General features: G+C 34.3%; 1 protein-coding gene across 1 annotated transcript; it reads left to right on the top strand.

Annotated features, from left to right (window-relative positions):
- Positions 1 to 5541: 5541 nt before the first annotated feature.
- LOC104233741 (NDR1/HIN1-like protein 13) lies at positions 5542 to 6744 on the top strand. The gene has a single exon (XM_009787178.2). It carries the CDS (start codon positions 5723 to 5725, stop codon positions 6500 to 6502), a length of 780 nt encoding a protein of 259 aa, XP_009785480.1. The 5' UTR covers positions 5542 to 5722; the 3' UTR covers positions 6503 to 6744.
- Positions 6745 to 23196: the final 16452 nt, after the last annotated feature.

Below are 23196 nucleotides of genomic sequence, written 5' to 3'. Positions count from 1 at the left end.
ATCGATTAATTATGAAAAAAAAAATGACTCTTTTATTTCTAGATTACCCTTTCAAGTAAATAAGAACCTCGAAATTTCTTCTAATTCCAACACGTCCAAACACAACCTTTTTGATATGCTCGGCAATCTTCATATCAATAATTATCTAAGAAAAGGCAATATTCTATATATAGAAAGAAATCTCGATAGAAAATATTTTGATTGGAAAATTATCCATTTTTCTCTTAGACAAAAAGAAGATATTGAGGCCTGGGTTAAGATCGATACCAACAGTAATCCAAATACTAAAATTGGTATTAATAATTATCAAATAATTGATAAAATTGATAAAAAAGGCTTTTTTTATCTTACGATTCATCAAAATCCAGAAAACAATCAAAAAAATTCGAAAAAAGCCTTTTTTGATTGGATGGGAATGAATGAAAAAATATTAAATCGTCCCATATTGAATCTGGAATTTTGGTTCTTCCCAGAATTTGTACCACTTTATAATGTATATAAAATAAAACCGTGGATTATACCAAGCAAATTACTTCTTTTAAATTTGAATACAAATGAAAATGTTAGTCAAAATAAAAACATCAATAAAAACCAAAAACAAAACTTTTTTCTACGATCAAATAAAAAAATAAAGAATCGAATTCAAGAAGCAAAAGAACCCGCAAGTCAAGGAGAAAAAGAGCGTGGATCAGATATAGAAAACAAAGGAAATCTGGGCCCTGTTCTCTCAAAACATCAAAACGCTCTTAAAAAAGATTACGCGGAATCAGACACAAAGAAGGGTAAAAAGAAAAAACAATACAAAAGCAACACGGAAGCAGAACTAGATTTGTTCTTGAAACGTTATTTGCTTTTTCAATTGAGATGGAACGATGCTTTGAATCAAAGAATGATCGAGAATATCAAGGTATATTGTCTCCTGCTTCGACTGATAAATCCAAGCAAAATTGCTATATCGTCAATTCAAAGGAGAGAAATGAGTTTGGATATAATGCTGATTCAGAAGAATTTAACATTTACAGAATTGATGAAGAAGGGGATATTGATTATCGAACATATTCGGCTGTCTGTAAAAAATAATGGACAATTTATTATGTATCAAACTATAGGTATTTCATTGGTTCATAAAGCCCTCTAAAAGGCTCAAGAAGAAGGATTGGATGATCTGCGGAATGAGAAACTGCAACAATTGCCTGACCAAAGTCTTACCCTTTCTTTCCCTTTCGACTGGCATTATCACACCGCCATCACCAGATTCAATAGCTGCTCCTAGCCCGATTCCAAGACCTGACCAGGTTTGAAAGTTCAAGCAGCCTTGATCAACTATAGGAAAGTACCAGTTTTCCACAGTGACAAGGACTTCGCGCGAAAGCATTGATTTCCGGTCTCATGGTGGCAAAGAAAAAGAAAGAGGAAGCGCTCTTGTTCTTGTTGCGCGGACCCCACAATAAAGAAAGATGGAAGACAAGAAGCTCAGTAGCAAGGCCGTCTCATAGTCACCACTTGTCTGTCGTTTCAAGCTTCCAAAACAAGCAGAAAAACACGTTGTCGGTTCAGCAGCTCGAAGTTCATCTCAATAAAATGTCAGGTCAATCACATGACTCATCCTGTTAGTCGAGCATAGCTAACGCTACCATGACGCTACGCTGCGCCTGCACTGACGTGACTTGCAAACAACGCTGACGCTATATAGCCATATAGGCAAGGCTCGGGACCACCTCCCTTCGCTTCAGAGTCTTAGGCGCAGCTCTTCTAGTCAGAGAAGAGTCCAGTTGCGAACCTGTGCACTCCTATCCTATTGTTGCTTCTATCACGATAGGGAATCGTGTGATTCTTTCTATCCCCGTACTTTCTCGCTCTTATGGAGTTGTATTCCCTAGGTTATGCAGTTATCTTCCCTGGCCTGACAGTAGTCAAGGGAAAATCACTTGAGCTTTTTCGCCTTTGCTCCTTCTTTCCGGAGCGCACTAACGGAAAACCTGAGATAATTCTTAGCTGCTGTGGAAGTTAGCGTCTTAAAGAAAGTAAGTGCTTGCTGCTCCTGCTCTTATAGTTAGATAAGGCACTAAAAGCATACCTTATCTCAGGGGCATGAGTACACTGCTTTCACACTCGAACTCTCCTACTGTGTGCTGTGTGTGCTTTCAAGCAATAAGACTGCTTGCTAAACGAACCACTGCTGACGAAGTGCCCCATACCCGCACTAAGGGGTAACCTGAGATAAGGTATGGAAGCAGTCTGATTATTTCCACTTGAGTCGACTTAAGTCTTTCTCTCCTCGTACAGTCTTGGCTCTAGTAAAGAGAAAGAATCTCTCCCTACCCTACTGCGGGAAAAAGCACTTTCTATCCCCCCGTGCTACAAAACAAACAAACTTATCTAAGCACTAAAAGCAACAATAAGGAATGGAATGGGAGAAGCTATAGTGCAGATCACTTTTCACTTTCTCGTCAGTCCAGACCTTGTCCTTGGTTCTATCAGCTATGGAGTCTTCCTCTGGTTCTTCCCGTCTCTAGTACAGATCAAATCACAGGATCTCTGTATGTATGCGCTGAGGAGCTATATCTCCCGGACGAAAGACTTCTAAACTCTGATTTCCGGAATGGCAGCAATCGACTTATTTCTGTCTTACAGCTTTCTTGTAGTACTGCTCTCTTTTCAAGCGAATCTCTATTTCAACTGCATTCCCTATTGCAAAGAAATCAACCTCGGTTCTTTCTGTTGATAGGTTAGTTTGATGTAAGGTGTGAGCCTCTTCAGTTGCAGTGAAAGTTCCCGACTCTCTAGTGCTATCCCCCCTTTTTCAGCCTGACATTACAAAGGTAGACTTCATCCACCGGACGCCCTGGCTTTCTTTTTAGTTTTCCAATCTTCTGTCCTTCATTCTTGCAGATGCAAATCATAGATGACCTAGTGGCATTTATGCCAGACCAGAGCATTCTTCTCAAGAAAAGAAAGCGGAGAGGGTGACTGAATTTCACTCTTTATCATTCCTTACTACTCCTCAATTCCCATCAAGTGTTGTCTTATTTCCCAAGCCACTGCTCAATCCTCCTTTTCTGATTGATTGAAAGTAGCAAGGAAAGACAAGCAAAAACTTTGTTGGCTCAAGAAGCAACTGAGGAGAGAGAAAGAGTAGTAAAGGAAATACAAGTAGCAGTCTTAGGTCAAAGGAATCAAGGAAGAATCTTCTGATATTGCGGTTACTCTTTCAGAATCTCATCTTGAGACCTAAGTATGTCATTCTCTTCGTCAAGAAAGATCGAGCAGCATAGAAGCCTTGACTTCAAGCTTAGGTCTTTTTTTAAAAAAGGGAACTAAGGCAACTTTTAGGTGCAGGGAAAGAAAAAGGTTAGCGAACCTCTTTCCAAGCGGTACAATACAAAGGGCGAAGTTCGAGTAGGTTACTTTGATTGACCTTCATGGCGGGTGTTCCGGTGTTAACGAGTTCGGAAAGAATTTTCTACAAGCAGCTGATGCAGGCAGGTTGCAAGCAACTCAATGAAATGACTTGTAGCAGCTTCTTGGTTTGATGAGATTAATCTAAATCGATCTGAAATAGTGGTGGATAATATTCTCTACAAATTCAACTTTTGAGAAGATGGTATAGAAGATTCGAATGAAGAGACTCGAATATTTGAAACAAAGTTTTCATCACGGGGAGTAAAATATGCGATACACTCTTTTTTCCTTACTAAGATTTTTTCCCACGGGGTTTTCTTTCTAAGGTTTTTAATGAGGCACCTAGCAATACGTATTACTAAATATGTGTACTAATTTTCCTTCACTATGATTTTTTCCCACGGAGTTTTTCCTAGTAAGGTTTTAATTAGGCATATTATCTTTTAATGAACATCCAAGGGGGAGTGATATAAATATATATATTATGGATGTTCATTTAGTACTCCGTTGTAAATAAGCTTCATGAAGAAGCTTATCATTTCTGTGCTCCGTTATGGAAAAATATTACCCCCGACAGAAGATTATCTATATCTGGTACAGCAACAGCTAACAAGCAACTTACAAGAAGCTTACACAGCAGATTGCAGTAGCAGTTTACAAGCAACTTACAAGCAGCTTACACAACAGCTTGCAGTAGCAACTTACACAGCAGCTTCCTTTCTTCTATAAATAGAGGAGATTTCAATTCATTATGTACATGATTTTGAAGTTGAATAATAAATCTCTCTTTCTCTCTATCTCTTCTTGTCTTTGATTTCTTTACTTTAAAGTCTTAATTTTATAACATTTTCCCCTATTCATCTATATTGATCTTGCGTTTCTGCATTATTTCTCCTTAAACGTATGTTTACAATGTATAAAATTGAAGGCAAGAGTCATTATAATCATCAAATAGTCAAGAAAATGTAAGCCTTTGAAAAGTTATAATCTTTTCTTTTCTTTATTTTTTTCCTCAGGAAAGGCACTCATGGAAGGGGAGAACAAGTTATTTAAATGTCGATTAATGGTCGAAGGCGAATTAAGAATTTGTATACGGTTAAAATTTGGCTTGCCCGATTTTGTCATTAAATTGAGACCAGGAAATAATATCGAGGGTCAGCCCCGTAATGGATCAGGCCAAAGTACGAAGACAAGGTATCGAGTTTGAGAATCGAAGTGCCCATCGAGATCGAGACCATCAACAATAGAGACTTAATATGATCGACTTCGAGCGAAGCGCAATAACGGAAAGGCGGAATATCTGTAACCGGTCGGAGATCACGGCAGAAATTCCAGAACAGATCAAATCAAGGGCGATTGCTTAGGCTAATCATGGAATTTACTTCCGTAATTAGAATTATACCATAACTATGACTTCTCTGCTATATAAAGACGGCCCTAATCATTTTGTAAAATACTTACATTCATACAGATCAAGGCAATATAATATTTTGTTTTACATTCTTGTTAATTCCTATCACTTATCTTTAAATTAATCAATTGGTATTAGGTGAAATCACGTATCCTTAAAACCACATTATAAGTTTAATTGTTACCCAATTTTTAGGGTAAACAAAATTAAGCGATGAAAAAATTAAAATTAAACTCAATATATGAAAATATAAAGTTAGTCCATGAGAAAGCATTAGCAAGATTTAATGTAGTTTATCTCTTGGTTTGACGTGAAATTATAATCAATAGCGGCAACTCTAATCTTAATTATTAAATTCCCATTCAGAAAAATAGTTTAAAGTAAGGCAAGTTTTCTTATAATAATCAAACTGTCAGAAACTTGTATGTAAGACTTTGAGAAGTTAATTTTTCCCCCCTTTTTCTGTTGAAAATTGGCCCTTAAATAATGAAAATGGAATATTTTGCAACGAATCTTTAAATTTCCCACTCATAAATTATTTTCCATATTTTTTCCTAACATTCGAAAGGAGGCTTCAATGTAACGGTTCCGCGTATAGAGATAAAAGGCAATAATATTTCATTACAAGCGGTTAATCTCAAATTATTAGCCTAATAACTGCTGATTAAACACTCGCTAATGAAAGCGTGTGGTGATATGTGAACACAGCATTAGTTATAAGGTACTTGTCTGTCTCTTCAAAATCTCCATTGCAGTTGCCATTTCACCTTCCTTTCACTTCACAATTCAACTCTCTTATTCTTCTTACTACCACCGCCACCATAATTTTATTCCTTTTCTTTCTATATAAATACTATCTATACATAGAAACCAAACCCTAATCTCTAATCTTTTTTTTTAGTTCCTAACATGGCGGATAGAGTATACCCAGCTGCTAAACCCGCTACAGCAAATGGCACGGCCGCTCCCGCCGTCAACGGCGGAGCTAATCCAGCCTTTCCGGCAAACAAGGCTCAACTTTATAACGCCACCCGCCCTACCTACCGTCCTCAGCCGCCTCCCCGTCGTAAACACCGACGGAGCTGCTGCTGTTGCTGTTGTCTCTGGACGACATTCTTCATAATCACTATCGTCTTCCTCGCGGCCATCGCCGGCGCTATTTTCTGGGTCCTTTACCGTCCTCAGAGACCGTCGTTTTCAGTTTCTTCTCTTCAAGTCTCGCAATTCAATCTCACTTCCACTAAACTCGTCTCCAAATTCAACCTCACCGTCATCGCTCGTAACCCTAACAAAAAAGTCACCTTCTTCTACGATCCGATCAATATTTCATTCAGTTCCGATGACGTGGACATCGGTTCTGGCTCTTTACCGGCTCTCACGCATGGCACGAAAAACGTTACCACTTTAAAAACTGTCGTGTCAAATTCGGGTCAAAATCTCGACGATTCGGCGGTTTCTGCGTTGAGATCTAAACTGAAGAATAAGAAAACACTGCCGTTGGAGATACAGCTTGATACTAAGGTGAAAGTCAAAGTTGGAAGCTTAAAAACGAAGAAAGTTGGAATTAGAGTTAAATGCAACGGTATTAAAATTACTGTTCCTACCGGAAAATCGCCGACTAAAGCTACTACCTCTGATGTGAAATGTAACGTGGATCTTCGGGTCAAGATCTGGAAATGGACTTTCTAAGGTGTAGTTCCCTTGAATTTACTGGGTTAAAGGAAAGAGTGTGATTTTCCTTTTTCCTCTTTTTGTTTTGGTTGTTTAATTTTTCATTTTTTTTGTTAATTTTTTGCTTTTGTTTTTGGGTAAATGGATTGTTGGTAGGATATAGTTGAATTTGATTTTTGTTATGTATACATAATCTGCAAATCGAATTTGTTCAGTTAGGCATATTCATTCTTATACAGAGTACTACTATTTGTTTGTGATATTTGATCATAAATTAGATTTGCATTTGAATGATAGATCCTTCTTTAGCTCCACCGTTGTCTTCTTCTTCATTAGCCATTTCCAAGGCAGCTAATGTGCACCTCGAGTAATTTATTTTAAGTAACTTTTGACCGCTAACTTTGTGTAACATTACTATTTCATTAACCATTGTTGAATACTAGGAATAGTATTTTTTTTTTTTTTTGAGCCGAGGATTTATCGAAAACAATCGTGTCTACTGAGCTGAGGTAGGGGTAAGTTCTGCGTACACAATATCCTCAAAATTTTAGTGGGTCGTTTGTTTTTTGTTGTCGAGTACTGGTAGTACTATTGGCAAATTGCCGGCAAAGGAAGCTGGTGAGAGCTGTCAGTAATTGAATTATGTATAAATAGCACGAATTATAGTGTATAGTATTAAACTGAATGCATTGACTTAACACATGATAGGAGTAGGGGAAATGCCTGCACACCAAATCACAGCTGTTTTAATTTATTTTAAATACTACTATTGTCAAAATCTGTAGATGCCGTAATATATAAGGTCAGCAGAGGGCAGGTTCAATTATGAAGATTAGTTTAATGTCGGAAATAGGGTGGAGCTGTCGGTGAGGAATAGTTTACATGTGTTGTTGAATTTGGAGTAGGACCAATATAACTTTCCCCCTCATTTTCCAAGATTTGTCGTTTGCATTTCTCTGAATTAGTTGCCTTTCTTTGGTCATTTGTTGTCTGGTTTGTAGAAAAGGAGGGGCATAAACAGCTAAATACACAACTCAAAAGAGGTGGTCACTTTAACTATGTAATCCTAGTCTTATATTACTGATCGTGGTTATTAAAAATAGTTATCTTAAATTATTTATTATTAAAATTTTAAAATAAAATTGATTATTTTTTTTCCGTTTTATCCTTAGTAATAATTATCCTTGAACATTTCAATTATAAATAACTTTGTTCAAATATCAATGAAAAAAGATTAGTAAATATTAAGACATAACTAAGGATAAAATAGTTAAAATTTCATCCTAATTAATTATTCTTAAGAAGCGTATTCAAGAGAATCATAATAAATAATATGTGACGGAGGGAGTATATGATTAAATGATTTTAAGTAAGTATTTGTGTTTACACCAGAAGTGCTACAAAAGTTGGGAGTTTAGTAGTAGGTGGCTTCCCTTCAAATTTTGATATTTGAATAGGTGAAGCCATTTTATTTTGGTTCTACTTAGTGATACTTACCGGTTACCCCCAATTTGATCATAGATTTTGGCTTTATTTTTTTAAATAAATTTTGAAAATATTATTTATTTATAAAATATGATCATATTTTGTGGTAGGAAATTTTTTCAAGTTTTCAAAAACTAGTTTAAGGCAGTTTTTGGATGAAAGGTTTTCTTCAACTCACAAAATTTTAAGTTTTCTTCGAATAAAATGCATGTCCAAGCCCGCAAGGGTTGGTCGAGTTAGTTGGATGAGTGGTTTCCTACATGGGAGACCTGGGATCGATTTCCCTCACCAGCAGCCTCCTCAATCAGAGCTCGTCACATCGGGTTTGCCTAGTGCGGTTTATATCTCTGATGTGGTTTGCGAGCTATTGCATAATGAGCAGGTTACCCTGTGCGCATCTAAAGGGTAGTGGCTGCGGATTTTCCTGGGGATTTCCAAAAAATATATGTTCAAACATAACTTTAATTTCAAAAATTATTTTTAATAAAATTTTAATTTTTTTTTTTAAATTTCAATTAAACTTATATCCAAACGCTAACTTGTTTTATATGATACTCGATGATTTGAGGAGTTTCTTTCTTTTTACCTTGGGAGTCGAGATGCATGTCAATTTCATACTACAAGGTGAGGTGGAATATGATGTGCCTCTTACCTTATGTAGAGGTAGTGATTCATTCACACAATAATTCACTTCTATTGACATACTACAAAAGATGTCAACTTACAATTGTACCTGAGAAATAACAATTAGTAGATATTAGCACTGTCATTATACAAGCAAATAATTGTATTTAAAATAATAATAGAAGTAATAATATTTTACGTTTAATTAATTTATAACTCTGGAATTCTGTTCAAAGTCGGAAAGCTTCGAGGACCACGTGAAGTTATAAGGTGCTTTTGATAATAAAGGTCAATGAGAGCATAAGGCATCCCTTTCGTAGTATAGTAAAGAAGAAGAGTTAATGAGTACATATGCATCAAAAGCATGTGAGTTAAAGTTTTAGGCTGAATTCAGTAAGTGATGGATTTTTTTTGTATTCGTCTTAAGAAATGCATCAAATATATACAGGAAAAAATAAAAAATATTTATATTTATAACTGATAATTGAAAAATAATCACAATTTTAAAAGTAATCGACATTTAGCTACTTTTTCATATAAAGATAAAATTTGAACAAAACACTCTTAAAAATTCGGAAATATTCCAGTATAATAGGACGGATTTCGAATTTTTTACATAGGAGTTTCCAACATAATGTGTTGGAGTTCCAACATAATATGCCAGAAGTTTATATGCAGGAGCTCCATAATCCAGCATATTATGGTGAAACTTTCCGTGCGTTGGAGTTCTAATATAATATGCTAGAAGTTTATATGCAAAACCTCCATAATCCCGTATATTATACTGGAAATTTTTATATTTTAATAAAACATTGACTATTTTTTAATAACTTTACAAATATTAGCTATTCTTTTATTACCGATAAAAACTGACTAACCCATATTATTTTTATAATATATATACAAATTACTAATATAAAATTCAATAATTTAAAATGATTAAAATCTTATAAACTTCAAATTATGACTTCTTTATGTAAAAGATGATTAGTTCAGAATGGAAGAATACAATTGAGTAGTAAGATTAGTGATCGGGACATGTGGACAAATGGTATATTATTATTGATATATAAAAGTATACTAATCCAAACACACAGTAACATGCCCACATGTTTACTGATATTTGGTTCTGTTTCATTAATCATTGCAACGCAAACGCAACTAATGCTCCAACTTCCAACTCATATTATTGCGACGGCCTCCTTCAATGATATATCATGTACAACTAAACTCCTCTATACTATCATCCTTATATAATAGTCATTCTATCAAATATTATATAATATTATAATATGTGTTCTCTATAACATCATTTTATGATAGCAGTTAAAATTTTTTAAAACGAACAAGACTGTTATACAGATGTTTTGAGTGTAACTGTCATTAGTTCAAGTTGTATACATTGATAATGCATAATATTTTTATACTATCACATTAAGTTACAAGCAATAACGAAAATTGTTTTAAAAAAATATAATTTAATAATTTAGGAAAATAAAATAAATACATGTTTAGTAAGTTAGATTATACTAATGGTATAAAAAATTATACGTAAATGTATATTAATAAATCCGTAAAAATTTAACACGCAATGGGTATTTATATGAAGCCAGTAAATATAAAATATATGTCTTATATATACACTTTGTAACACAATACCTTGATTAAATGATGTACAGTTTTATTTTGATATGTTGATTCTTTAAGGTAATTATTTGGTTATGTATAAACATCCTATACATGTAAGTATTTACGGTTAAATGCTTCTAGAGTATACAGTCTTGAGCCATTTCTATTAGAGTTCAATGATTGGCGCCGGTCGCCAGATAAGCATATCCCTAAGTTTAGACCACTACAGCTCATTCATTAATTATTTGTATATATAAAAAATAAGAATAACTCGATACGTTGTGAAGTCTCAATTGTTAGGCTTTCACCACTTCGTTTTTATTCATATATCTACTACGGTTTTCTGATAAAATTAACTAGACAAGTGGGATTACCGAGTTTCTTTAATAAAGGATTATTTCTTTAATCTGTATACAATTCAATAAGCCTCTGCATGTGACAAATTACTCCATTTTCGTTAATATTTGTTCACCTTTAAAAAGTCAAACTTTAAAGGAACATGGATGACGTGTTTTAGCAAATTACTTGCACCATTAAATTTGTTAATCTCTGTAAATTATTAAAGTGGGAAGTGAAGAAAGTTGTAGTTCTTTTGATTGACAGTAGAAAATGTTTTAGGCACGTCAAAAAGTTGAGATGTTGGCAAATTTTTTGGACAGTTGGGTAGAATGTCATTTGGAGATGAAAATTCTTACGTATATTTTCTCCCTTTGAAGCTAAATAATTGATATCTATTTTCTTCTTCTTTGTTTGCATTATCTATTTACTAGAACAATGTCTTATGGATATTAATTAACTTAAATTTTCCTTTATAAAAAATTAACTTAAATTTCCACTCTTTTCTTTTAATGATGGCTCAATTTATGGGAAATTATCAACATCTTTATAAAGCAACCATAACCTTCTAACAAAATTACCATTGATTTCTCATAGATTTTCCCCACTTGATAATTTCTATTGCCTCTTTGCTCCACTGATTCCCAAATTAAGAACTCTGGAAAGTTGATTAAAAAAGAGATCGTCTTTCACAGCGGTCCGGGTGAAATTAAAAAAATTGCCAGATTTTTATAAATGGTAATTGAAAAACAGTCATAGTTTCAAAAGTAATCGAAATTTAGCCACTTTTCATATAAAGATAAATTTGAACGAAAACATTGTTCAAAATCTGGAAATATTCCAGCATTATATACTAGAGTTCGAATTTTTTACATGTGAACTTCCAACATAATATACTGGAGTTCCAGCATAATGTGCTGGAATTTCATACACATGTGCTCCAATCTCCAATATATTATTCTGGAACTTTCCGTATGCTGGAGTTCCAACATAATATGCTGGAAGTTCATACGCAGGTGTTCCAATCTCTAGTATATTATGCTGGAACTTTTCGTGTGCTGGAGTTCCAGCATAATATGTTGGAAGTTCATGTACAGGTGCACCAATCTCCAGTATATTATACTGGAACTTTCCGTGTTGCAGCAAAATAGTGGCTATTTTTCAATGACTTTGTAAACACTGACTATTTTTCAATTACCAATCCAAAAACGGGCTCACCAACGGTCCAACTAACATTTCTGGGCATCTAGGAACGTGCTATCTCGAAAAAGAGCATTTTATTCACTTGATAACGATTTTAATAAGGGAAATACCATATAGGAAACTATATTACCAAATATATTCATGGTTTATATATTACCCGCTATGCTAATAATATTTCTACAAAATATAGACAATTCATTAAATAAGGAATTATTGTAGTTGTAGGCTTCCTTATTTAGGTGCGCTAATATTGGGGAATTAAATATTCTTTCAGATATTTTACAACGCAAATAACGCATTAATAATTATCAGTTGTTTCGAATCAAAATTTAGCGACTCTGTTTTTGCGTTACACTGTGTTCAACATTTTTTCTGGTCTCACAAATCAAAAACGACTAAATCTTCTACAATTCTTCTGCAACAAATGCAATTATGTCCGAAATCCCAATTATGCTACAACTGAATGAGAATTGAGATAGCTATGGGAGATTTAGAGAATTTCAGGTCGATGACATTGTAGTCGCTGAGGATGCGAGTTATGTCCATTGATTTCTACAAAACCACATTAATTAATGATCGATACATCCGAAAAAATTATAGAAATCAAATAAATTCTCAATGAGCCTTGTCCTCCAATGGAAATTAGGAATGATATGGGTGTTCGTATATACATGGAGACGAAAAAGGAAAACAAAAACTTAGGATCATATCCAATATGTATAATTGTACCGACCCGAATTTTCGTTCTAAGAATTTGCATTCCCGTTCAACGGCTTAAGACCTTGAGAAGCTTCGTAATATGAAACATGACCCACATGTATGGTCGAGTTTGGTTTTCGTAAGATTCGGAGTTAAATTTAAAGAAAGAAAAATCTTATTTTTGAAGCTCAAATGGAAAAAGTTGACTGGAGAGTTGACTTTTGAGTAAACGACCCCGAAATGGAATTTTAATGAGGTCAATAGCTTCGTATGGTGATTTCGGACTTAGACGTGTGTCCGAATTTGGAGTTGGAAGTCCACATGACAATTCGGCGCATTTCAGCGAAATAAGAAAGTTGACGTGTTCTAATTATTTTATCTTATATGTGGAAGAGGTCTATTGCCATGATAGATACCAATTGGATATGATAGCAAATGCACGAGGCGTACTATAAGATATATGGAGTCTAAGGAAAGTTCTAAGTCTAAGCCAAGTTGGAAAATTACATAATATACAAAAATTTTGCAAATGAGTACGCATAAGACCTCACTTTGGACGAGCATATCTACGTAGATGTAACGAGTTGCATGATGCACAACCTATCAAATTAAAGCTCTTTGAGTCTATTTTTCATAAAATTAAACCGTTCATCATTTGGAGGTGTATACAAAAAGTTATGACTATTTTACTGGACCTGTGTCATAAGCGCGCCCAGGCACGCGGCCGCGCCGCGACCGCGGCGAATTAGAAGTTTTCTGCCTATGAACGCGGCGGGAGTGCGGAAAAGCACGTAAAATCCCTATAATACCCATGGACAGTGTAAAAATCGAAGGGGTCCGAAATTTCTTCCAATTTTGGTCATTCAAGCATGGATTTGGGCGATTCCAAAGGGGTTTGTCACGATTTTGACTTGGGTAAGTGTTTTATATCCGGAAGTGATTACATTTCATGAATCTATATCAATATTCATCGTTTATTTCGGATTTGGATTAAAGAAATTGTGGTTTTTGTAAAGTTTTCCAAAAATGAAAATTTAGGATTTGAAGGTCTATTTGACATCGAAATTCGATAATTTTTGTATAGTTGAACTCATATCGGAATGGGTTGTCGGATTTTATGAGTTTCGTCGGATTCCGATACGTGGGCCCCACGGGCAATTTTTGAGCTAAATTTCGGATTTTAATCCGGAAAATTTGTAAATTCATATAGAATTAGTTCCTACGATTCGTGTTGAGTATTTTGAATTGTTTATGACCAGATTTGAGAATTTCGGGCAGGAATTCGCGAGGCAAAGGCTTGTTAGAATTTTGAATTGGTTGCAAAGCGAGGTAAGTGTTTGGTCTAACCTTAGCTTGAAAGATTAGGAGTTGTGTCCTATTTGTTATATGTTATTTGTTGAGTATGACGTATAGGCATGATGACGAGTATCTATACGTTGGTATCAAGCATGCCCGTGAGTCTTATACTTTGATTAATGTGACTCCGTTTCGTATTGTATATGCTCTATATGATAATTTCTATTGAGGAATATGACTTGTGGGAGTATTATTGTTAATTGAACATGGTAAAGCGTTGGCTCAAGTTGAGAATTGAATTGTTGAACATTGTAGAGCATTGACTCTAGTCAAGAATAGAATTGTTGAACATCATAGAGCATTGGCTCAAGTTGTGAATTGAGTTGTAGAGTAAACGTGAAAGAAAAAAGGAGAGAGAGAATCATGATATTGTCTCCCTTGCCGGGATGTTATTGTTTTGATATTGTTTCCCTTGCCGGTATTTCACTGCTTATGATATTGTTTTCCTTGCCGGGATTCTTTTATGATTGGTGTTGATTTGTAAATGATTTGGATCGGGTTGCACGCCGCAATAATATTATATGGATCGGGTTGCACGCCGCAACAATATTATATGGATCGGGTTGCACGCCACAATAATATTATATGGATTGGGTTGCACGCCACAACAATATTATATGGATCGGGTTGCACGCCCCAACAATATTATATGGATCGGGTTGCACGCCTTAACATCATTATATGATTTGGATCGGGTTGCACGCCGCAACAAAATGATATGCTTTGGATCGGGTTGCACGCCGCAACAGTAATATATGATTGGGATCGGGTTGCACGCCGCAACAAGAAAGAATAAAAGTGAATATTGATTCTTATGGTGAGCACGAGAGTAAAAGCACGAAGGGTGATACCGTGCACTTTCTGCTACTGTGTTTATTTATTGTTATCAATTCAAGTGTTTTTAACGGTTTAGAATTTCCTTATTGTTGTGATCCTTTGTGTTGGAACTCGTATTGTTTCCAATACCTCGCCGCATTTATATAAATCTTTCAATACTTAAATTTTCAATAATTGTTATACCTCTAATTCAATTGGCTTCTCAATAAAATCTCCTTAGAACGTCTGAGGTCGTATTTTTACTTAAAAATGAAATTTCCACTAAGTTAATTTATTAAATTCCTTGTTAAAGGTAATATTTCATTTGATGTTGTACCTTAATTGAAAATGGTACTTTCTCTATTTAAATGATTTCTAAAAATAACTTCATCTTTTCTTATTGATTTCCTAAATGGGTTGGAAGTTGTACTCCACTTTATAGTAAGTAAATGAGGCGCCTTGAACATTCTTAATTGTATTGGGTTATGGACCCTATGAACTGAGTAACATGAGAACATTGTTGCGCAATTTGAGACGGAAACATGTGGGCACCAGGTGCCGGGAAAAAAATATGATGATTTTATTTAATGGCACGTGAGTTGCCCGTGCAGTTGTGATAGAAATATGGGCACGAGATGCCGTGGAAATATGAAAGTGGACTGAGACCTATATTATTTATGATTATGAAATGAGGCATCATAAGGTGACCTTTACTCGAAAGAATTATATTCGAAAGATGTTTATTTGAAAGATATTTATTTGAAGGAAATATATTCGAAATATATTTATTGAAAAGTATATTATCTTAGAGATTATTACTTGAAGGATTTATAGGCGAAAGATTTATATTTAAAGAACTACATTAATTAATTGCACTTGTATTTATTATTTATTGAGTAACAATTATGGTGTTCTTGTTGCCTGCTTTTTATATCACTGGTTGATCATTGTTGTCATCATTGTTATCTGCTGCCTATTATTTTTGTACGCTATATTGCACAGGTTTATTTTGTAGTCTAGTCCTAGCCTCGTTACTACTTCGCCGAGGTTAGGCTAGGCACTTACCAGCACATGGGGTCGGTTGTGCCGATACTACACTCTGTACTTTTTTGTGCAGATACCAATGCTGTAGACTTCGGACCGCAATGAGATTGTTGTTTCTTGTTCATCAGGCAACCCTAGGTAGTCCTGCAGGCGTGTGCAGGCCTTGGCGTCTCCTTCTATCTATTATTCCTGTTTCTTTCATGTATTTCCAGAGACAGAGTTGTATTTATTTCTTTCAGACCTTTATTGTAGTACTTCTAGACAGTCTGTGAAGTTGTGACACCAGTCTTGGGTAGATTTGTTATGGATTGGTATTAGCAGTATTATTAAAACTTTACAACGTAACCTTCCGCTTATTTAATTCTGTTGTTATCTAATTGTTGGCTCTTAACTATTATCAGATTAAAAATGGTAACATGGTAAATAGTTCTGTTGGTTGGCTTGCCTAGCTTTCACTAGTATGTGCCATCACGACTCCCGAGTGCGGGAAATCCGGGTCGTGATAATAGTTGTTCGCGATTTCAATATGGAATTGAGTATCACCAATGAGAATACAGTTGCAGGTTTGTGCTGTTACATTTTCTATCAAATTCTGGTTTTATATCAATGTCCTACACTTTATCTGCATTTTATCTACAAATAAACTAAATATCAGAGTAAATAAATATATCAGTATGGATTTTCACAATATCTACAAAATTTTTACATTTATTCTACAATAAAACTACATATCATTTGAAAAATTAATGTGAAATACAGAATTTCAATATTTCTACAAATTATCCACAAATTTCTACAAACTGTTCATAACAGTATTTATCTTTATTTTCATGCAGGTTTGTTTGGAACACTAAAGTCACTTGATATGCCAACATCTCCAGTTATAGAGGAATATGAAAGTATAATAATAATGGATAGTACACCAAGTTTTATTGAAGTAGGACAAGTATACCAAGACATGCAAACAATTGCAACTGCAATGAAGTACTATTCTGTCATGCACAAGTTCCAATTCAGGGTTAAAAGATCTAGTGCTAGAAGGTATGAACATATAAATGGTCAAAGATCATTATTTTTTTAATTTTGTAGTTTATTTGTAATTTTTTACTTCATAGGTTTTTCCTTGTGATAATATTTATCAGTATTGTAGATAAATTATAGTTATGTTGTATATAAATAGTATAATGTGATCGTTTAAGCTAAAACAATCTTTTTTTTTGAATCTAAATTTTAAACCAGTGTTTAAATTTTATTTATTTTGTAGCTACTGACTGTTATGTGTTGGTGAAAACTGTACATGGCACTTCAAAGCAACTAGCATAAATGATTCTGCAATGTTCAAGGTCAAAAATTTCAACAGCCAACACACATGCTCTTTAATGGACAATACATTCATACAACGCAAACCTACTGTCATGGTAGTTGGCAGCATGGTTATTCCAAAATATTCTGATCCTAAGACAATTTACGCACCAAAAGACATACAAACGGACATGTTGTCTGATCACGGAGAGCAAAGGAAAAGGCTCTATAGTTTTTCAGAGGTCATCCTGCTGACTCCTACAACAAATTGCCTAGTTATTTGTATATTCTAGAGAAGACTTATCCGGGGTTTGTAGTTAAATTGAAAAAGACGGACAATGACTGCTTCTTGTATGTATTTGTTGCAATTTGTACGTCAATCAGTGGTTGGGAATATTATAGGCCAGTTGTAGTAGTTAATGGGACCTTCTTAAAGTCAGCATACAGGGGAATAATGCTAACAGCTAGTACAATGAATACAGCAGGTATTGTAGTTTTATTGTAGAAATATTGTAGCTTGTCTGTTTTTTGTAGTACTTGTAGATTTATTATAGATATATTGTAGAAAAGTTGTAGTTTGTATGTATATGTCTTCTTTTACATTTTTTCCTGCAGCCAATTAATTACTTTTTACCTCATAATGTAGGTATCATATTACAAATTGGCATATGTTGTTGTTGATTCAGAAAATGACGTATCATGGAAGTGGTTTTTTGAGCAATTCAAATACGCATATGGTGAAAGACCAAATATATGTGTTGTTTCGGATCAGAATGAGAGTATCTTGAATCTATTGTTTATCCTGGCATGCCACATTATTCTTGCATGTGGCATATTTGGACAAATATAAGGGCAAAGTTCAAGAAGGGATATTTAAAGTTGTACTTTGCCACGGAACGATCATACACACTTGATTAATTTAATGAAAGGATGTCAAAGATTGAAGAGATTGACCCGCGTGTTAAAGCATACTTATACGATATCGGCTATCATAAATGGTCTCGAGTACATGCTACGGTAAACAGAACTTGGACTATGACATCAAACATTGCAGAGTCGTTGAATGTTGTAACAAAATATGCAAGAGAGCTGCCGATAGTAGAACTATTAGAGTATATGAGGACTCTTCTTGAACGTTGGATGAATGAAAAGTTATTGAAAGCAAAGGGTACATTCACATACCTTGGGTTTAAATTCAACAAAGAGTCGGATGACAACAGAACATTGTCGCACAAGCTTAGAGTAAGATATGATCATTTATTGCATCAAATTAATTTATACAAGACAATGTAGATATTTTGTAGATATTTTGTATTTAACCGTATATAAATTGTTTTTTTGTTTATAATGTAATTGTAGGTGAGGGTTTCAACAGACTACATCCATACAGTACTAGATGGTGTGAGGCGCTATATTATTTGTCTTCAAATCAAGAGATGTAGTTGTAGACAATTTCAGCTTGATGAACTTCCTTGTCCACATGTTTTGGCTGCTTTAAGACACATGGATGAGTCTTTTGAATAATATTGTTCTCCCTATTACATAAGGGAGAACCTCTTGCGTACTTATGAAATACTAGTAAATCCCATGACTGATGAAAGCAAATGGAATGTGCCACAACATATATCTGAAGAAGTAGTAAATCCACCTACTGGAGGGAAACGCCAGCCAGGAAGACCTCAAAAAGAAAGATACAAAACATATCATGAAATAAATTCAAAGAAGTACAAGGTTTCATGTGGCAACTGCGGCGGAGAAGGGCATAACAAAAGATCTTGCAAGAATGCACCCAAAAAAAATAAAAGTTTATGTAGTTAACAGAATATTTCATAAATATTGTTGGCGAGTTCAGGATAACAAAATTTGATATGTAATTGTTGAGGTTTTTTAAGATCATAATGTAGTTAGATAGGATTTTTCAGTATCGAGATAATACTTCCATAGAGTGATTTGTTTATGAATGGTTTCTCTCTCTCTCTCTCTCTCTCTCTCTCTATATATATATATATATATATATATATATATATAATCTACCACTTTTTTTACTATCTCTAGTATCCTTTACATAGTTGCTAATATTTTTTTGCAATTTATCTACAATACAACTACAAAAAAATTACATTAACTGCATTTTACAGAGTAACTACATTATAAATCAGTAGGAAAGGAGTTATATACTAAAATATTGTAGATCAAGTACTGTTTACATTCAACAAATGAATATAAAAGCAACAAAACACATTGTTAAATATTTTCTACAAAGTTAACTACAAAAAACTACAATAGCTGGAGCTGACATGATAACTAGATTATAATTCAGCTAGAAAGAAGTTATATGCTAAAAATAATGTAGATCAGGTACTGTTTATATTCAACAAATTGAATGTAAAAGCAACAAAATGTTTAGTTACTGATTTTTATACTTTATCTACAGAAAAATAACAAAATAACTACATATTTTTGCGTTGACAGAATAACTGTATAAAAATTCAGTTGGAAAGGATTTATATGCTAAAATAATAAAGATCAAGTACTGTAAATATTCAACAAGTGAATATAAAACCAACAGAATATTTCCATTTGAACTACTATACTGGATAAGAAAAAAAATAAAGACTACTATAATTGTGGCGCAAGTCTGCTACAATTAAAACACAACAATATTATTCAAAAACTTGTCTATCATGTTTCTTCTAAACTAGCATAACTAAACAATTGTACTACTTGTTCCATACAAAACATTACAACTACTTCTTCTTCCTCTAGACTCGTGTTTTCTCATTCAAAGCTGGTGCACCTTTTCTCTTTGCCAATTTGCCTGTCACCTCACTTTCACTAATTACCCCATGCTCCTGTTTCTTTCTAGCATAGTCCCAAAGTAGAGTTCCATAGCATCTACGATGTTGGTCAATATCAGCAAGGTCTTCTGCCAGAATTGATAACTCTCCAATACTAACATACTCTGCAAAGGCAGCAACAAATACACCACAATCGCTGCAAAGATTAAAAAAAAATGTCAATATTTTCCAAATGATTAGAAAAAAAGGGTTAAATGTATAGCAAGAAAGAAGATTTTTGTTACAGTGATCCTTCTTTTTGCTGTGGTATCTCTCTGACGATCCACTAAATGTTAAGAGGGTCGGTAACAGCTTTCTCAATGTATGCCTTTGTATTCTTGAAGTTGATGTCTTTACGCTTCCCATAAAAACCAGTGCATGACGAATACAAAGAGATAATAACAGAAAACTTGTCGACACAAGATTCAACAATAGGGTGATTGCGTGAAGAGACCATGGAATCATACGCATAAAGTTGCCTGTCTGCAATATCAAAAACAACCAACACCTAGTGGAATATTTCTACAATGTTGACGGGCATGATGACATAATCAACTTCATCCCATGCAACATTTGCGAGTAGTCTATACCCCAATATATATTCTGCTACAACATCCTGGGGTTTGACAACAGAAAACTTCTTTTCTTGAGGAGAATTTTGGAACTTTTCATAGATTTGATCAATCATAGTCTTGAACAAACAATCTGTTGTAGTAAACCCGGTCTTGTTGTGGGGGCCATACTTGCCTCTTTTCCTCAAGTAAACCATTATAACATTAATGTACTGCAACAAAAATAAATTGCATTTATACTATAAGTTATCTTTAAATAATCTACACAAAACTACAAAATAACTACAACTACATTACAAACAGAAAATAAAGCATCTACAATCATAATATAAATTATCTACAAAATATCTACAAATCAAATACGTTGAATCTTACCGAGTCATTGAGGACTTGTCCGGGGTGTTCCAGGGAAAAGAACCGCTCCTTTTTGTCAACCTTTTCCACTCCAAAATCTAACCATGGCTTAATTTGATTGTCATTTATAGAATACAGAGCCTTCCTCCTATATAAACAAATAGAAATTAAAATAAAATTGTTGAATGAAGTGGATGTGTAAAAGATAAATACTGGAATAAAAGTGTCAAATTGTGCAAACTAACCTCTTTGAACCTGTGTTGGTACCGTGGTATAACCACTTGTTGAATTGATCCAACAACTCAGGATCTACATTTTGACCAATAACACTAGTAAATGGGTGCTTGAGGTGAAAAATTTGAGGTCCAATCGAGGTGCTGCCACCAGAATGGTATAAAAGGAGAAATGGTGATCGAGCATGCTTTCCCGACTGCTTTGTTCTACCTTGATGCACGCGTGTTGTTTCATCTTGTATAGGCTCGCCGAACTTAACCAACTGGGAGAAGTTATTAGGCAGCTCGAAATCATCAAGTGTAACCTCCTTCTTCTCACCTCCGGAGTCTTCTGAATCACCTACATTCACATACTCTGCCTCTTCACCTACATTGTCATCTTCCTCATTCTGTTGTTCTCTTTGAGCTGCTACTGTCACTCCGTGAATTGGAGATTGTGCATGCATATCTTCCCTCTCTGTAACACCATGTATATCTAGCTTAATAGAATGGTAAAAATATTGAAACATAAAGCAAATATCTCTGAATACAATTTCATACCTACATTCTCTTCATCAACTGCACCTTCAAAATATGTATATAAATCAACACGTGCTGGATGATTTTCTTCACCAAGTGCACCTTCAACATGTTTTGTTTTTTTCATTAAAAATGTTAAATCATACTGGATAGTAGTGGCTTGACAGTTTAAGAAGATATATTGGTGGGTTATAAGATCTACATAAATCTGTAGAGTTGTGCCAATATACTGTATTTATTTGTATATATTTTGTATATATAATGCAGACAAATTGTAGATATTTTGTAGATATTCTGTAGATAATTGTAGATAAAGTGGAGTTATTTTGTACATACCTGTTTTGCTGGTGCTTGCCTGCATTGGTTCTCCACTAGTGAACTGAAATTGCTGATTGTTCTTGTCATTTGGTTGGTTAGTATTTTTGGTTTAACTCCCAGCAAACTAAAAGTTTTATATTAGTTAGGATATATATTTTAGAGGTGACATAAATAGTTTTGTAATATGAATAAAATTCAAATGGTAACTTTGCATCAACTTGATCATTTTGAATGTTTATCGCCTGCAAAACAGTCTTGACTGACTCATTTATTAGCACTCGAAGGCTACCTAGTTCTTCAAAGACAACTTCCCTAAAATCTTCAAGCTTTTCATCGACCTACATATTAAAAAAAATACATAGTTAACTTCAGAATATGTCTTAACATACATAAAAGAACAGATGCACTATTATGTATACATCACAATGCTGTTTAGGAATACATGTTATCTTCTCAAGACCTCTTTTTAACTTTCTTATTTTACGAAGAATATACTCTTTGTCCTCTTTTCCAATTGATTCTTTGGGTTCCTCAGAAACGTGTTCAACCTCTTCAATTATATACTCAACTTTATCAGGCAAAGACATCACTGAAAGCCCTTCAGGTGATTCATTTATGTTGGTGAACTGAATGAGAAAAAAATTAGCTTGATTAAGGCAGAATATGTAGACAAATTGTAGATATTTTGTAGGTAAATTGTATAATCATAAATAAAAACCATTTACCTTCATCCATTAAGGCTTGATTATTCTGTATTCAATTGTAGTTAACCAAATCTGACCCTTAATAGCTGACCAGTTAAGTATGTGAGGGATTGAATTAGAAATCCATGTAGCTATATCAGTGTTGACGGAGGAGCAACACTCATACAACCATACTTGCATGGCTAGTGGGAATCGTCGAATGAACTAAGAATGAACGAAAGGATTTAGCTTGTGCCTAACTGATTCAATCAACTGTCTATAAGACTGAATATCCCATGGAAATGTCTCGCACTAATCGGATTCCGCCAATTAAAACCAAAAATGATCTACCAACCCAATATGGTCTTTCTCTGAAGGCCAAATGAAGAATTCTATGAAATATAGAATACATAACTCTACTGCATCCTTATCATTTACCCAGCTTTTGTTGGTTACAATCTGTTTTAGGTATGTCTTCTCCACTTTTATCTTGTTTGGAAAGTAATCGCTCATTATCTTAGTGACATAATTCGTAGTGTAACCAAAGTCTGTCACCTCGGTATGACATTTAAGACCAGTTATTAATGCAAACTCTCTCAATCCAAAATTTAACCTCTCATCTTTTAACTCAGCTGAAAAATAGGAAGCATCGGATGAATTCAATTCATACTTCATAAGAAGATGAATAGCTTGATTTTGCAT

Source organism: Nicotiana sylvestris, chromosome 3 (genome assembly GCF_000393655.2).
Source record: "Nicotiana sylvestris chromosome 3, ASM39365v2, whole genome shotgun sequence".
NCBI classification, from domain to species: domain Eukaryota; kingdom Viridiplantae; phylum Streptophyta; class Magnoliopsida; order Solanales; family Solanaceae; genus Nicotiana; species Nicotiana sylvestris.
This window is presented reverse-complemented; position numbering and strand designations above follow the sequence as displayed.

What these genes read in the sequence shown, in the direction of transcription:
- LOC104233741 (XM_009787178.2), top strand. Translation starts at nt 5,723, where the DNA reads ATGGCGGATAGAGTATACCCAGCTGCTAAACCCGCTACAGCAAATGGC.